Genomic DNA, 18,431 nt, shown 5'->3' on the forward strand with positions numbered 1-18,431 from the left:
TCTGTGGGATGATTTGAAGCGGGCTGTCCATGCTCGGCGACCATCTAACTTAACTGAACTTGAATTGTTTGTCCAAAATACCTTTATCCAGGATCCAGGAACTGATTAAAAGCTACAGGAAGCGACTAGAGGCTGTTATCTTTGCAAAAGGAGGATGTACTAAATATTAATGTCACTTTTCTGTTGAGGTGCCCATACTTTTGCACCGGTCAAATTTTGGTTTAATGCATATTGCGCATTTTCTGTTAGTACAATAAACCTCATTTCAATCCTGAAATATTACTGTGTCCATCAGTTATTAGATATATCAAACTGAAATGGCTGTTGCAAATACCAAAATATTTAGAACTAAAAATGATTAAGATTAATAGGGGTGCCCAAACTTTTTCATAGGACTGTAAAAAGATATGTAGGATCCAGATTCTAGCATTTCCATTGACCTCTAGAAAAAGGGAATCACAACTCAATGAAGACACAGTAGTGTTTGCATATTTAATTTTTAAATACAAATGAAAATGGTTCATGAATGGGCTTCAATGCATCTTCATCATTCCATACCGACCCAGAAATAAAGCAAAAGTAATATCAAATTACAGGGTGCTCACCACAGAGACATTAACCACGCAATACAACCAAATTTTCAAAGTATGGAAGAATGTTGGTAAACCAAGGTAGTATAAAGTGTAACTTACTAATCAATTCTTATACCGTTTCAACTCTAACTCCAACTAGTCTTATCATATAAAAAGACACCAGCTAGCATTGAACCATTTAAAAAATCACTGAATTAAAGGGGTTTTCCCATCTCAGTGTTTCAGCACTCTGCCTGCCGTTTCTTCTTCTCACTTCCTCTATTTCTCCTCCCATCTCCTCCCTCTAGCTGAAGGGGACACACAATACTTATGCAGATCAGATAATATGCAGATGCTTGCACAGAATGGGCTCATTGTTATCTGTGTGTATACATGGATAGATAACAGACTCTGCTTTATCAGCAAACTGAAATTAGCTAAGCTGATTGTCCTGCCAGCACTGAGTAAGTGACGTCACTGGTCCTATCTCAGAGATCCGTGGTTATAGCAACGCTTTGTAAATAATTGGAGGAATATGTTCACATAGCAGGCAAACAAAGCAGAATTTCTAAAGCAGAATTTCTAAATATTTCTAAAATATTTAGGAAAATTCTTCAATTTACATATTCTATAAGAAAAAATAGGATCCTTGGGATAGGACAACGCCTTTAAAGATTCAGATTGCTGTCATTCTTCAGATACCATACACACCCATATATTAAAATAAAGGGTGCATCATGAATTTGGCATTCAATTGTTCTTGAGAAATTGTTTTCTGAATTTATTGTATTTGTGCACTTGCATTTTGAAGCGCATATGTCACACAGCATAGTGTACATATTCAGTAGAGGGTGTAGATGCCTCTATGTGAAAGGAATGCTTTAGAATCCTTTGTATTCTATAAATGATTGGTTTACCCAAGCCAGAACAAAAAAAAAGTTAGACTTGTCAAGAATACATAAAATATTCTAAACTTAAGCATAATACAGTTTTCAAAGATCCTGCATTGATTATTAAGCAGGGCTTACCTTGAATATTGTGCATGAATGTCTTTTCCCATGCATACATCTTAATAAATCGGATGCTGGTCAAGATTTCATTCATAACTCGTACTCTTTGATCTGTGATCCTTATGCATTTTTTTCTAAAATATGCAGTTAATTTTGATGCCAACATCTAAGGGAAAATAAAAGACAATTTTCCATACATATATTGTATAATTTATTGTATAATTTAAAAAAATGACTGACAGATTCTGTTAGGAATAGGAAATTACAAATAATCTTACCATTAGTGGATAAAACAAGATAAATGCAGCAGAACCTATTAGTGCTGTAGGTCCCAAGTACAATACAGTATATAGCAGTCCTAGGAGGGCAATAAAAGGACTGGCAGCAAGCATACAGCCCACTGAAGCAGCTTCATATAATCGATGGCCATCACTGCTACACATGTTAACTAGCTGTAAGACAAAACACACTATTACGTCATGTACAATTATTGTCACAATTTATGGCTACTGAATTTTTTAGGTAAATTAAGTATACCAATGAAGAATATACATTGTGATCTACACTAACCTATATGCATAAGACATTTGTATAGATAAATGGGAAGTTATCTATTGACCGAGTCAGATCAGTGTTTGGGTTTCTGTTTGGGGAGTCCACTTAAGGACCCCGAGAACAGAAACCTACCGTATTTTTCGGACTATAAGACGCACTTTTTTTCCCCAAAATTTGGGGGGAAAAGAAGGGTGCGTCTTATAGTCCGAATGTGGCGCCTGGCATCCGCTGTAATAGAGAGGCGGAAGCCGGCAAGTGATAGACGCCATTACAGGTGCCGGGGCCTGCGACATCGCTGCGCTCCTCTGCCCTGCATGAAGCCAGCAGCGGGAGGAGTGATGCTGCTATTCTGCTCCTCCGTCCCCCCGCCGCTGGCTTCATGCAGGGCAGGGCAGCGATGTCTCAGGCCCCGGCGTCTATCCCTCCCCGGCATCCGCCTCTCTAGTACAGCGGATGCCGGGTCAGTATCGGTGGCCCCTTCTCCCCCGGGGCCGGTCCCCACCGGCCCTGTACCTATAAAGTTGCAGGCCGGCTCCTGCGCGACGATATCGCAGGAGCCGACCTGTTCGGGTGACAGCCGGGAGCCTAATGAGGCTCCCCGGCCTGTCACGGCTATATATTAGTATTGCGGCTGGGTCTATGACCAGCCGTAATACTAATAGACAGAATGTCCCATAGACGGCAATACAGTTGTATTGCCGTCTATGGGACTTGCAATCAAGTGACCGCAGGTTCAAGCCCCGGGGGGGGGGGGGGGAATAAAATAGTAAAAAAAAAAAAAAAAAAAAAGCTTTAAAAATATATGATAAAAATATGAAATAAATAAAAGTTCTAAATCACCTCCTGTCCCTAGAATATATATATAAAAGTAGAAAATCATATATCATAAACCACCGGGTTTTTTTTCAATAAAAGGTGATCTAAGAAATAGATATTCCCCAAAATGGTATAACTAAAAAGTACTTCTGGCCCCGCAAAAAAAAAACACTCTATGCATCCCCGTACAGCTGCAGGGTCACCTGTCAATGTGGCCTTGCAGCTGTTGCAAAACTACAACTCCCATATATTAAATATTTTACCAGTTTTTGCTTCAAAATTTTTTTTCCCTATTTTCCTCCTCTAAAACCTCCTCCGCTCAATGTCCACACGAAACATGCAGAGAGAAGCCCTGCAAGCAGCACTTTCCTCTCTACATGTTTTGAGCGGAAACCACATGAACCCCATTATACTCTATGGGGTCCAGGGGTTTCCTGAAGGTAGCCGCTTTTTCAGGCGTAAACATTTCTGTTTGGGGGTCACTGATATGAACCCAGCCTAACAGGCTTTAAATGATGTTTAGATAAGGTCCAGCTTTTAGATAAGGACCAGCTTTAATGATAAATTATTTCAATGACTCATATCCGATCTATAGATTAAACTATAAAAGCCCTTGACCAATGGCACATAGAATTTTTTCCACCAAGTATATAACTTACTTCTCCTGTTGTAATATCCTTAGATACTTTAAGTTTCAGGATCTTTCTGAAAGCCAGGGCTAACACAGCTCCTTTCAGTCGAATTCCAGTTCTATAGTTCATTGCCCAGTTAAGTGCAAAAGACCAAGATCTCACAAGCTCTGCCACAAAAATCCCAAATGCGACAAATAATCCATATAGGAGAGTCGATTCTGTTGATTCTGCATACTCAAGCAATGCACGTATGAAGATGGCCTGTAGATAGAGAAAAAGCATCCACATAAAATATCTTCATAATACAACCTACTATCTGTTACAGGTATTGCTTGCCAAATTCTTAATAATGTTCATTGTAATATAGGTGTTGGATTTTGTTTTTTTACAAGATTCTTAACAGGAGTCCCCAGAGCACACTTACTTGGGGGGCACAAGGCACCACAGTACTGTATTGTAACTTAATTTATATGCTTCACCTTAGGTTGGTTATTACAGTTTTTCCCCTTAGTATGTTTTCCTATGTGTTCTTTTTCCCACCCCCTTTTACCTCACAGTTGTCACAGGGTCTTCCTCAAGTCAGTTGATCCAGATGAGTGTTCTTCCATAAATTTCAAAAGGGGTGTGTTCTGCTGTCAGCTGATTTGTTGCCGTTAGTTTTAGGCGGGAATTTTGGATTTAAATAGCCAGTAAGCTGTTAGCTGACAATCCAATAGATCAAGCAAGCCCCTCGCCCTCCCTCCGGTTGTTATTGCTTCTGTCATTGTGTTTGTTGTAGGGATTAGGCTATCAGCTAAAGCTGATATGACTGTTGTTAGAATTTATTAATTTATTTGAATATTTCATTATCATTTATTTATTGATATTTATTTGCTCATATTTATTCAATTAATTGTAATGAAGTGGTTACCTTAATAAACACCGTGAACAATTTTCACCATTATTACTGTTTTTGTGTATTATTTATTTATTTATTTATTTATACTAATATTATTAGCGGTTAAAGGGGTTGTTCAGGATAAACTGATCCTTCTAATCTAACCTACCTCCCCCTCCCCACCTACTTTCATAATAATTTGGGTACCAAAAATCTATATTTACCTAGATCGGTGGGGTGGTCATGTTACGGCCCCAGGCACATTTTTGAATTTTCCAGTGACGTTCTGTCTCTGGACGGTCCATTTCCCCATTTTCGGAAACTGAACGTCACCAATACTAAAAGACAGCACTGTGGCTCTATTGTGCAGGCATGGGTGGCAGACGTCAAGAAGAGGAGGTGTGGGCCGCCAAGAACAAGTGACATCCTGTGCTCAGAAGATCTGCACAGGAAGACAGGTAAGTATGATGGGGGGGACGGTGGGTTGAATTAGTTAGGATGTGATAATAGTGGGCAGGCTAGCTAGGGAAACAAGGATGGGGTGGAAGTAAGAAAGGGAGGAGAAGGGAGTGAAAGAGGAGGTGGTTTGAGTCGGCTCTGAATGAAGTACAAGGCATTCTGGTAGTTGTAGGAAAATAGAACAGGAAGCTACCTAAGTAAACAAATGCAGAAGATTCCAGGAGCTTCCCCAGAAACCCACAAATCACTCAAAACACTATTAAAGGTATTTGGTTGTACTTATTAACCCTTTTAATAGCACTAACAGACCTTTTTTGAAAAAAATATGATTTACCTGAAAAACCCCTTTAAGTAAAAAAAAAAACAAAAAAAAAAACCTCCAACCTGTACAGAACAGCACTGCATACCTTAACTAATTTCTAGGCAAACAGAACATGAACTCACAGGGCCAATAAAGTTTGCAACCATGGTGATAATCAGAGACAACAATGCCAGTAAGGATCTGGTGCGGCAGAAACGCCATAGCACTAATGTGAGGGATATTTTTCTCTTGCCATGCTTCTGGAGCTCTGCTTCCCATAGCTTCTGTAGCCTATTCATATGGAGATTAAAACAAAAAACAAAAAAAAAACAAAACATTGTTTAGATCCAGTATTTAGTCAAAATGCAGATATGCTGAATCGTAGCTCTGTTGCTAGTTTACTTATTTATACTTTTATAACGGGTCAGCAACCCATGGGACCTGTGCCACAGTCAGCACATTGGGCATACTATCTGACACAGGGACTCCCTTTTGTGAGCAGTGACACTCCAGGCAACAATCTGCTTCTCATGGGCTATGAAAATACATAGCATAGGATCAGTGAGCTAGACGGCAATTGCCTGTGTAATCTGCATGTGTACAAATGTAAAAGTATAATATGGCAGCTAAATATATGTTTCAACAAACCTGGGCAGATTTTTAATAGATTTATTCAACAAAAGCCTGACAGTATGAGGGGTTTCTTTTGCCCTCCACAAATCATGCATTTCTGCAGACCACTATGCATTCTGTGTTCAGCTAAAAGTGGTATCCACCAGAGAAGGATCATCTTTAAAAAAAAAAAAAAAAAAGTCAGGGACAGGTTCAGCAACCTGTTGGAGAGAATCCAGAGGCTGGGAGTAGTAATTCCCTAATTTGTACTTGTAATGTTAAACACACACAACCAAATTCCTCCAGCTCTCTTCCTGGGCTGGTGCAGAGCTAAGGGGGCCTTCTGTGTATCTGATAGTGGTGGTAGTCTCTCTGCCGGGACACATCCTAATAGTCTTCAGCCCTACTAAGCCTGATGGTATTGGAGTGCTCCTGACTTGAGGTTGATGGTATTGGAGTACTAATGACTCGAGGTTGCAAGATAATGGGTAACACATAACTTTAATTGAATGTGGCAGCAATGCAAGTAACAGCTTCCAGTGATGAAAGGGTTCTTGCGTACTTGTAGTATACTGTGAATTTGGGATGGTACCTCCATTGCAGCCTGTCTCTCTCCTATAAAACGCAGCGGGATACATGAGAATGCCCTCTCTCCTGTGGGGTTGTTGCTCTGAGTTGCTTGTGTAACGCATCTTCAGAATAGAAATATGGCACTTTCTTGCTAGCTCATATATGTAGCATCAATGTAACTATATGAGGGCTTGTATTTATTGTTTTGTTTTGACTTTCTGGGAAGGAATGGAAAAAAAATCAGCAATTCTGCCATTGTCTTTTAACACTATAAATTTTTGCTATTATCTAAGCCCAAGCTTCAGTAGTTGCTGAGTACAGTGATAATGCTCCCTTCAGTGCCTACTCAAAGTGAAATTCCCCATTAGTGTCCTCTCATACAAAATATGATGCCCCATTAAGTACCCCAAACACAGTATATAAGTTCCTGTGAGAGAGAGCAGTGAGTTGGATTCAGAACACCCTGCTCTGCTCCAGAGCCTTATGTGACACCTGTGCTAATCCCCTATATTAGGGAGCAGAGCAGATAAGGAGTATTGCTCCCCAGGGCACTCGTGACTCCATTGAGTACCTACATCAGTACTTATGGAATTATTCACTGTGCTACTAAACTGCCAAGCCCCAACAGACTGCTAAAGCAGCCAGACCATCTAAAGTAAGGACAATGCACACAGCTGTGCATGGGCACTCAGCCTTACTGAGTAGGAGGGAACAAAAGGGTAACCTCTCAGGAGAGGTAGACAAAAGATAGCAATTACTTTGGGTGCATCCTGACCCTCTGAGGAAAACTGTTGCAGTTTGGAAATCGCAGTATGTCAATTATACCTATGGAAATACCTACGGTTTTGAAGCAGAAAGTCCACAGAGGAAAATTATGCAGACTTTCTGTGAAAAGCGCTGTGGGAAAAACCAAAATGTGTTTCCACTGTGGTTTTTCCCGTAGCGCTTTTTCGCTACAGCTCGCTACATGGGGCCTTAGTCTTAAACTATTTTGTACCATTTAGTGTGAACATTAACCATCGTAACCTATTGTTCTTATGTGTGTTGTAATTATCAATTGTTTGTGCCAAATAGTCATCTGTTCATCTGTGATCGCTCTTATATGTTCACATGCTGTTTTTCCCAGGAATGTAGCTATTATTTCTGTATATAAACAGTATTTACAGATAGCCCTTATAGATAACATAGACTATTATTTTATAGATCAGTACCATAGAGGTAGAGATAGGTAGGGTTCTGTAATATGGTGCTGTTATTGGAACCTGAGTCTCATATTAATCTATGGAAAGTTTGATAAATACTCTGCTTTGTGAACTGAAATTCATGTGACAATACTGTCATAGTAAATTGCATCTCTTTCACATCAAAGTTTATAATGGAGATTTCACTCTGGTATTTCAACACTACGTGACAAATAGAGTGAGGGATTATAGCGCGCAGAAATTGTTATTTTATACCTAGCATTGCTGAAATATTAGGAGTTTATATGACTGTTAAAATATTTTTGTAAGACAAGTAGAAAGACAATCATGTTTTAGAAATGTTGATTTAAAGTAGAGAACAGAATGGAGGATCAGAGCCAAATGGAAGCTGTTTGGTTTCCTATAATAAGAAATAAAAGTAAAAACTGTGCTTATTTACACTTGTGGAAACCAGACCTTAAAACGAATCTATCATATTATTTTTGCTTTGTAGATAGGACTTTATAGGGAGAAGTACATGTCCTACAGAGGTTCTGTCCTTTGTAGACAAGCATTTTCCTGCAAAAACAAGCAGAGAGGCAGCTGTTGGGAGCAACGGCAAACAATGAGCACTAACACTAGAGATGAGTGAGTAGTACTCAATCGAATAGTAGTATTCGATCGAATAGTAGTATTCGATTGAATACCTCCCCTTGCATAGTCATTGGTGTACTCGGTCGAATACCACGCGTTACATTCGATTCCCTTCCCACCTTCTCTGGCACTTTTTTTTACAACAATAACTATGCAGGGGAGGTATTCAATTAAATATACTCGCTCATCTCTAACTAACACGTATAACTGTTATACCCTGAACATGAGCAAGCTCTGTCAAGTGCCTATTATTTTTTTATGAACCGTGGGTACTACTTCCCTACATGGGAGAAAACAATAGGGTGGATTTTTGAAGATTGAAATTTTTAACAATGTTCTTTTTTTTAACTGTCATTTTTATCAAAGTTCACAATATAAGACAATATAAGTACAAACAAAAAGCAAATACAAATATAGGAAGGAATAATTCCATAGTATGGAAAACTGATAAAAAATAGATATAAAACAGATAAAACACCAGGGTAAGGGCTCGTTCACATCTGCGCCCGGTCTCCGTTCATACAGGTTTCCGTTTCCTGCACAAAACTGAGCAGGAGATGGAAACCTGCAGGACTCTTTCATACCCATTCATTTGAATGGGTTTGAAAGATGTCCGGCCGTGAGCGCCAGTGAGCGTTTTATGCTCTCCGCCGTGAAACCGTTTTTTTAAAAATTGGACACAGAGCCGGACATGCAGTACTCTGTGTCTGGTTTAAAAAAAACGGTTTCGCGGTGGAGAGCATAAAACGCTCACCGGCGCACACGGCTGGACCTGGTCTGAAAGCTTTCGGAAAGCTCAGAACGGACTTCGGGCGCTAGTGTGAACCTAGCGTAAGGGAGACAGACAAAGGAGTAAAAAGGGCAGAGAGAGGGGAAATAGATAAAAGATTCTACAGAGTAAAGTAGGCATCCCATGGGGACTAGATTGCATCAAAGGCCACCACTGTATTGTTGAGCCTTGCTGTATTACAAGTTTTGGATGTTTTGCACTCTTTCGGGCTAAGAGCAGAACGGAGAGCGTGGGGGTTCACTGACACCAAATGTATGACTATGAGAAATTTAGCTACTGTACAGAGATATAGGAAGAGTTTAGCTTATTTTCTCCCCATCTGTCTCGGTGGGAGGTTAAGTAGATGGGTAAAGGGGTCTAGCGGTACCGAATGCATAAATAGGTCAAAAACCTCCAATAACCTCATATCAAGGAGCACTCCCAGAATATGTGGAACAAAGACATTTATGAAATGGTGCACACTCCTCATAAATCAGATACACCCTCTCCCAGGCTGTGCGCATGCACTAAAATCTATGCCAACTCATAGCTTTTGCAGATTTCAGGCATTAATTATGCCAATTTTCTGAAGTTAATGATAATAAATCCAATGGAGCCAATGGCACGCCTTCATCACCTTCACTTTTTGATGCAATTCACGTTTTAATATAAACCTGAGCTTGAAATGTGTTGTATAAACAATAATAAATCTTTCCCATTTGCTCAACATATACTGCTGTCCTATAAGAACAAGGTTCAGTAGCAGCTCCAAAGCAAAGCATAGGAAGTAGGTCCTGTTGGCCTAGAGCCCTGGTGGCAAACCTATAATACACATGCCAGAGTGGGCACACAGAGCCCTCTCTGTGAGCACGCACACCGTTGCCCCAGTGAGGCTCCTCATCGCTCACTAATACTAATAGTGAATCCAGGACAGCTGCCTCAGTTCTCCCAGCAATTGAGCGCTTCTTAGGGGGCATTAACACTTGCAGACACAAAGTTGGACATGCAGGACTTTGTGTCCAGCCAAAAAAAATGGTTTCCCCCCCGCAGAAAGGCTGCAGGCGGACACTGGCGGTTACCTTTAAAAACCCATTCAAATGAATGGGTTTTAAAGCTGACTGCCAGGAAGCCGTCCCCTGTTCAGTTTTGCTGGGGCTGAGGACGGAAACCCGGTGGAATGACACAGGGTGGACACTTGTGCAAGTGTGAACGCCCCATTACAGGCGTATGCGCAAATGCAGATACAGCTGGAAACTGTCAGTGTTGGACCTGCAGCTTACACTGATAAAAGATTGTGATCTCTGCCCCAACGCAGGTGTGATGACACAGGTGAGAAAGCTGTTCTTTGCGAAAATGCAAGTATGTACAGGAGCATATTATACTGTATGAGGAGTATATTATGTTCCACAGTGGCCCCCACACAGTATAATATACTCCTCAATTGCCCCAAAACATTATATTATGTTCCACAGTGGCCCACACACAGTACAATATACTCTGCAGTGGCCCCAAAACAGTATAATATGTTCCACAGCGGCCCCCACACAGTATATTATACTGTGTGTGGGCCAATGCGGAGTATATTAAACTGTGTGTGGGACACTGTAGAACATATTCAATTGTGTGGGGGCCCACTGTAGTGTATATTATACCATGTGTGGGCCACTGTGGAGAAGATTGTACTGAGCAGGGGTCACTGTGGAGCAGATTGTACTGTGTGGGGGGGCAATGTAGAGCATATTAAACAAAAATAAAGAAATGGTGAGCACTAATTTTCCCACATAAACATAGCTAGGACATTCAGGGTGAGGTACGTATCTGATTAGTTCACTGTGTAATTAGAATAATTGTACCTCTAGAGATAAGAGCAATTCACTGACAAAACTTCTAGAAGAAAAAAATAATAAATAATAAAACTTCACTTTTATTGTTTAGTTAAAACCTAACGCAAAGTGTGTAAGAAAACAATGGCCACTGTGTTGGTCACCATTAATGCATTTATATGCAAGGTATCAAATACCTAAACGATTCAACAAGGGTGTTGAAATGTATACTCAGGTATAACTGAAATAACTGGGGGTACTGGGATATAATGATAGAGTATGCCGATTTCCCTACCACAATAGTAGTCTATCTCCCTCAGTTATAACATGTCAGATACAACGGCAGCCAGGTAAAATAAGTGCTTAGCTCACTGATGGATGTAATAAGGCTCTCCAGAGTCCGTCTCCCCCGAGTGACCGCCGATATCAATGCGGTCACTCTGTGACACGACAGAGGAAATCATTTACATTTGTTAGTTGCCCCTGATGACTCTAATGTGAAGAAACGCAGCGTTGAGCAGGCATTTTAGGGTGTTGACAACTTGACAGGCTAAATAGCTTCAAGTCACAAAGGCTACACTGACAGCATACAGGTTGTGCAGCTCACATAGGTTCTTCCAGGTCCACCAGACCCTGTTGGCGTGGCACAAGGCCAGTAACCTCGGGGGAGACGGACTCTGGAGAGCCTTATTACATCCATCAGTGAGCTAAGCACTTATTTTACCTGGCTGCCGTTGTATCATTGTAACATTGCATGGTAACTCTAAAACAGATCCTGTGCAATGTAAATAGTGAATTATGAACTATTACCTTTCAGTACAAAGTTCTGTAAATGTCCGCAATTGTGGATCCACACAGTATTAAGATTAAATTGCCGTGTTGGCACTTTAAGATAAATTAGTGGGTTTCAGGTTGCAATTTGGGCACTTGGTCCCTATAAGGTTCGCCATCACTGGCATAGAGTGTGAACATCATGCCTAGGGTGTATACATCAGCCCTTGTACAGAGAAAACCTAGCCCTAGACTAGGTTGGTTGTATTCCCTTTGTTACTGGATGGTGAAAAGCTGTATAGGACTCTCTAAAAGACCTGCATTGTTAAATAAGTGCAGCGTACAACCCAGTAGAGGAAACCGGGGAGTGAGAGTAAAGATGACACTGGCTGTGCCACCTGTTAGGTCAGAAATGTTCCATTCTCACCCCAATCCCTCTCCAGGGCTGCACACAGCCAAGGGGGTCCTGTAGCACTATCAGATGGTGAAGATAGCGTCTTGTTTTGCCCCGGGGCATTTCTACTTGGGAGAGACAACTTCTCCTAGCTGAGCCGTTAAGATGGTGTTCAGAAGGGCCCTTGGTGTTGGTACAGGTAACGACTCAGGAGTCCAGTGTCGGAGGGTAAACCAAAGAACTCTTTTATTGAACAGCTTTAACAAATTCACCAGCAGCTTGCAGATGGGTACAGATACAGTTTGCATTCCCCAAAGCCTTGATCTTAGGAGGTGTTGACCAGGGTTGACACAGACTCTGCAGTAAATATACTTCGCCTTCTCCTCCACTCGTACCACTCCCTACCTCAGCCGGTAGGGGAAAAATGGGACAAAACATCCTGACAGAGACCTGAGTACCTGAAAACTAGGCTCGACTGCAATACTTTTGTCGGACACCTCTATTGCTCCTACTGGCACGGAAAAGCAGATGTGTCTTGGAAATGAATCAGACTTTCTCCCTATCTCAGGGGCTAGCTCCGGATGAAAACTGGGATACTCAGAGATGCACCAAATATCTCCCTATCTCAGGGACTGTCTCTGGAACGAACCTGGAACAAGAAGACTCCCTCTTAGTTGCTGGACTAGTGTCTGCTGGATTCCTATCTGAGTTCTTCCTCTGCCTCTGCACGGCAGGGCATATATCTCGATGGCTGCAACAGCTACTCTGTGCTGTCCTGGACTGGACTGGACCTGACTGGACTCCTCTGTGACTCCTAACAGGGAACTATAAACCCTGTCTTCAAACCCCACCTAGTGGTCTGTGATTGGCCATGAGGTAGTATGCATTATTCAAACAGCAGAAAGTGCAAATATTCAAGAAATAAGTGCAAATATTCAAAAAATTGCATATTTTTCACATTTCACATAAAACACAGAAGACAGGACAAACAAGACAACCTCGAGGTACAAGTGACAAACACAAAACATGTTCAGATCGCTCTGGGATGCTGCACAAGGGGTTTGGGAAATTGCCCAGTAGTCATGCAACTGATATGAAGGAGAGAACAAACACTAGGCCTTCCGGCAGATGACAAAATACCATAGTGAAGGCTTATCTTGGTGATTGCTGTAATCTTTGCTCATCTATGTACACCACTGCTTCTCATAGGTCTCATGATGTATACACACAGATATTTTCATATTCATAGGTGGGCAGAAAGAATGGAGCAAAATGATTTGTCTTTACAAGCAACTACTATATAAATAGGGCCCTTACCTCCAGCTGTTGACTTCTGAAGAGTCCTGTGAAGGCAGATCCCAAAGATCATGTATATGAAGTTTAGATTCTCTGTATACCTTTCTTGCAAGTGGAGTGATCCAGTTCAAAGTCATGAAGGAAAACAGGCCGGCATTATCAATTGGATGTTGATGGCTGCAACATATTTTCAGATTCTTGTTATTGTCAGTTTTGCATCCTTCCAGTTTATGACAGATTACAGATATAAAATAATAACTGCAGTATATGTTATGATATCATGTTTATGACCTAAACGATAAATCTAGATTACAATGAAGGTAGAAATTGGCAAAGTTTACTATGTTGTTAGTGGGTTTTATTGCCCCATATTTCCTGGAATAAAGTGTCCTAATCACTTCGCTGGCTCAGTTTTGCACAACCACAGGAGAACACTGGCCCAGATTTACCAAAGGTTGGAAAGTGTAAACATAGTCTGAAAATATACCAGATTTATTACAGTCCTGGATGATAAGTCTGGTGTATCTTTAGACCAACAATTCTTGTAAATCCACCAGGAAACCGCAACAGACTGGTCGGAATGATGAACACATGCCTTCATGTCACATTATCTGTGTCCATATGGAGTTTTTTTGTCTTATGGTAAAAAATATTTGATAGAGTGTGACATGATGAAGAAAAAAATCCAGCCAGGTGTGCCCTGCAGATGAAAAGATTGGGCAACACAGCTTTGATCGGTATAGTCTATGTTTAGACCACCTTTGAGATGACTTAGGCCAGGTGAACCAGTCCTTACTTTGAACTAGAATTTTTCAACACAATTTTGGCACATTTTCAACACATCACGGCACATTTAAGCCACGTTACCTATTTCTACACCCACATGTCTAGGAAGCTGAAAAAAGTTTAGCCCAAACTAGATGTGCCAAATTGTGCCATTGTGACACCAGTGTCTATTCAAAACCATAATAGTAAAAATAGGCCAATCTATGCACATGCAACATTTTCCTATGTTCCAACATTACACACCACACCATAAAAGACATTTATTCTGCAGAGACTTAAGACACTATCAACAATTATGTTAATTGCTACCCAGCTTTCTCAGGCGCAGATATATTTAATAAAAAACTCAATATACTTTTATAAGAACATGCTACCATTGGCTTTTTCATTGTATTTGGACCAATTGGTGTTACACATTTAGTAATTGTTAGTATATGCCATTTATACCTATTTTGATATCTGAAGTCTACTATAAAGCTGTTTTACTAATTGTACAGATGTGTGCAATCTTTCTACACACTGCCTGATATATATATATATATATATATATATATATATATATATATATATATATACCTGCTGATAAAATAATCCATTAACTAATGTGTCAACATGTATACTACACATAATTCAGACTAACAATTACAAAGCCCATTTACCTGTGTGTGGTGCGAAATGGCTTGAGTACTGGCAGGCTGTGCTGGTATCTGGTGGTAAATTTCTTTTTTGTTGGTCTGTCCATGTTATTTGTAGAGTAGTCTATTCATGACGCCTGGGACTGAACCTGCGAGTGAGAAGTTGAGACATGAACAAGCATTATCACTGAATGTCATATACCATAACGAAACTCACCCTTAGGGAGTGTATTGAGTTGCTGTGTCAGGTCATGACTGTGCAAAAAGTTTCTACGAAAGCAGCCTGAAGGGACATTGAACTCTATGCTAACAGTAGTCACGATTCCTTCACTACCCACCCATATAGCTTCACAAAAATGCTAGTCCATAAGGTACCCCAGAAGGCTACAATTATATCTATAAGAGTCGATAGGTTTACAATCATTATTGGTCGTATCCAAGAAAAGAGTAAACTAACACACAACAAACTTATGCCAACACTAGTAGCTGTTTACTACAGCTGCTTCTACCAGGAACACAGGACAAGGACACTGACACTGCTGTTACACAAGAACTAACAAGAACTGTGACATATCCCATAGTGAAATCCCCCACTGCTTCCAGCCCAGAACCAGGCTCAACGTGTACTCTCCTCTAATATGTGCCAGTCTATATATAATACTACTGTACAAACACAGCACAGCTGACAGGTGGTACTGTGAAATCTAATGCACCACAGAAGTCATTCAAGTCAGCAAACTCGTAACAAAATGCTATACTTCAACTACAGTCTACTCTACACTAAAGTCTAGCAAGTGATTCAATCATTTTAAGGCTTAAGAGTTTAATGTAGACAATAGTAAAACAAAATAAAAAAAAAAACTGACAATGGTGCCATCTTCTGGGTTCTTGAAAGAAAGTATCGGCATGTCATAGGATCGGAACTAATGGACTGACATAACGCAGATTCTAACTGTATCCATCATCATTCACTGTAATGTAAAAAGATATTTCTTCCATTCAATTTTGTCTTCGGTCTAAACCAATAATAAACAAAATGGAAGAAAGTTTCTGACATGTTATTTACATTAGTGTCAAAGGGGTCAGCAAAGACAGAAGGCTTCGTCTGTGTCCATTTACTTTGCTGCAGTTGATGTCCATTGCTGTCATCCTATGATGAATGACAGCAACAGGCATAAACAATAGAAGTAAGAACGTTTTCACACTACTGTTGTTAATGTCTGTTACTGTCTTCTGTCAAAGGATAACAGCAACGGACATCAACTGCAGCAAAGTACACGGACACAGACAAAGCCCCTCCATCTGTGTCTGCTCCCATTGACACTAATTTAAATAACATGACTGAACCTTTAAAACTATCGAAGAGAACGGTCATAGACTGATTCTGTGTCTGTTCCCATTGACACTAATGTAAACAATATGATGGGACCAGTGGCGTAACTACCGTGGTAGCAGCAGTAGCAGCTGCCACAGGGCCCGGGCCATTAGGGGGCCCGGTGACAGCCGCTACCGCTGCGGTTTTTTTTCAATAGGCAGTTACGGGCCCTATTCACTTGCCGATCCTGGCTGGGCCGGGATCGGCAAGTGACACCGCGGGCCCCACAAGGGCTATCATTATACTCGGGGGTCTTTGCAGACCCCCGAGTATAATGACCGGCGGATCGGGAGAGGTAATAAACATAAAAAACTGTTACTTACCTCTCCGCGATCCTGCCAGGCCTCCGTCCTACTGCTGTCTGACGTCTCCGACGTCACATGAACCCGGCATGCTTCCCGGGTCATGTGACGTCCGACGTCATTAACGAAGGACGCGAGAGGAGGACAGCACAGCACAGGAGCTGGGGAACAGGTAAGAAGCAACAGTGTTTTTTTTTTTAATGTTTTTATTTCCCGGGTCTCCGATTATTATACTCTGGGGTCTGAAAAGACCCCAGAGTATAATAATTGTTTATGGGTGTCCACAGAGGAACATAATACTGTGTACAGGGGACACTATTGGGGTTAATACTGTGTGTGCAGGGGACACTATTGGGGTTAATACTGTGTGTGCAGGGGACACTATTGGGGTTAATACTGTGTGCAGGGGTAATTAAGGGACATAATAGAGTGAGGAGGAGGGGGTCGGTCGAGGTCTTCGGCGTCAGTTGGGATGGGGGGGGGGGGCCCCATGTCAAAAGTTCGCCACAGGGCCCCGCCATTCCTAGTTACGCCACTGGATGGGACACTAGCTTTCCTCATGTTTGTTTACTTTTGTAATGGAAGATAAAGTCCTGCATGCAGAATATCTTCCATTGTGTTAGTATAAGTCATTTTTACTCAGGTACCTCTGTCTTTTGTATCTTGCATTAGTCTCAATACAGCAATTTGGCCATAATCGGCCTACCACTATTCCAGCTGTTTTATACTTCCTTCCTTTGTCTTTGGGAGGGTGCTGCAGTGTCTTTAAGGCTAAAGCTAGGTTCACACTGCACCTGGATTCCATTCAGGGTTTCCATCCCCAAATTTGCTTAAAAAATGCGGAGAGAAAAGCACTGCTCTACCCATTTTTCAGCATTTTTTTGAGCAGAAACCATACACAAACCCACCGGACCCTTTTATAGTCTATGGAGTCCGTGGGTTTCGTGTGTAGCCGCTTTATAAGCAGACCCGGAGAATGCAAAACCCAGACGCAGGAGTGAACCTACTGTAAGACTCACATTGTGGAAATGCATTATTTTTGTCTGCTGCAGAAACCTGGTTTGTTTTTTACGTATTGAGTAAAAAAAAGAACTGTGGGTTTTTTATAAACAAGTACATATTTAAAAAATGCAGCATAATAATGGCTGTGGAATCACAAGCGTTTTCCCTACAGATTTATTAATAATAATAATAATAATAATAATATTAATAAAAAATTGTATTTATATAGTGCCAACATATTCCGCAGCGCTGTACAATTTGTAAGTTTCAAATACAGACAGAAAGATACATTACAAAGAAAGTCATTTCACACAATGGGACTGAGGGCCCTGCTCGCAAGAGCTTACAATCTATGGGGTAGAGGGGGTGACACAAGAGGTAGCAGGGGCGGCATTGCTTATACACAGGTCAGACAATTTTGTAATAGAGGTGACTGTCATTACACAAACATAAAACTTTATGAGCCGTCACTAGTCGTGTCCTTTAACATGTGGATGGAGCTTGGACCTATAAAGTTAGCCTGAAATGGCATCATATCATGTGGGGAAATGTAGGAGCGGGGACAGAGGAGGGTTAAATTTTGGGGATTCTAATTATAGTACTGAAGGGTTTACGTTAGAAATTGTGATAGGCCTGTCTGGAAAGATGCGTCTTTAGTTTGCGTTTGAAACTGTAGAAATTGGGAGTTAATCTGATTGTCCGGGGTAGAACATTCCAGAGAAGTGGTGCAACTCGGGAGAAGTCTTGTATACGAGCGTGGGAGGTTCTGATAATAGAGGATGTAAGTGTTAGGTCATTGAGTGAGCGGAGAGCATGGGTTGGGCGGTAGACAGAAATGAGGGAGGAGATGTATGGAGGTGCAGCATTATGGAGAGCCTTGTGGATGAGAGTGATAACTTTATATTTTATTCTATAATGAATAGGCAGCCAATGTAGTGACTGGCACAGACCGGAGGCATCGCTGTAGCGTCTAGACTGATAGATGAGCCTGGCCGCTGCATTCAGAATGGATTGTAGAGGGGAGAGTTTAGTGAGGGGA

General features: G+C 41.1%; 1 protein-coding gene across 3 annotated transcripts in view; it reads right to left on the minus strand.

The window, feature by feature from the left end:
• Nucleotides 1–15,141, minus strand: part of LOC142195411 (ATP-binding cassette sub-family C member 5-like) — a 66,237-nt gene extending 51,096 nt beyond the window's left edge. Inside the window, exons 1-7 of one of the 3 annotated variants that reach the window (XM_075265175.1) lie at nt 15,052–15,141; nt 14,738–14,862; nt 13,314–13,469; nt 5,366–5,513; nt 3,613–3,846; nt 1,861–2,034; nt 1,601–1,748 (exon numbers count right to left, since the gene is read on the minus strand). In XM_075265175.1, the coding sequence (XP_075121276.1) occupies nt 1,601–1,748; nt 1,861–2,034; nt 3,613–3,846; nt 5,366–5,513; nt 13,314–13,469; nt 14,738–14,820 (943 nt within the window). In that variant the 5' untranslated portion in view covers nt 14,821–14,862; nt 15,052–15,141. Of the gene's footprint in view, nt 1–1,600; nt 1,749–1,860; nt 2,035–3,612; nt 3,847–5,365; nt 5,514–6,426; nt 6,460–13,313; nt 13,470–14,737; nt 14,996–15,051 lie in introns of those variants that run through there. The other 2 variants (XM_075265176.1, XM_075265177.1) reach the window with 2 other exon arrangements.
• Nucleotides 15,142–18,431: the final 3,290 nt, after the last annotated feature.

Source organism: Leptodactylus fuscus, chromosome 2 (assembly GCF_031893055.1).
Source record: "Leptodactylus fuscus isolate aLepFus1 chromosome 2, aLepFus1.hap2, whole genome shotgun sequence".
Lineage (NCBI taxonomy): Eukaryota > Metazoa > Chordata > Amphibia > Anura > Leptodactylidae > Leptodactylus > Leptodactylus fuscus.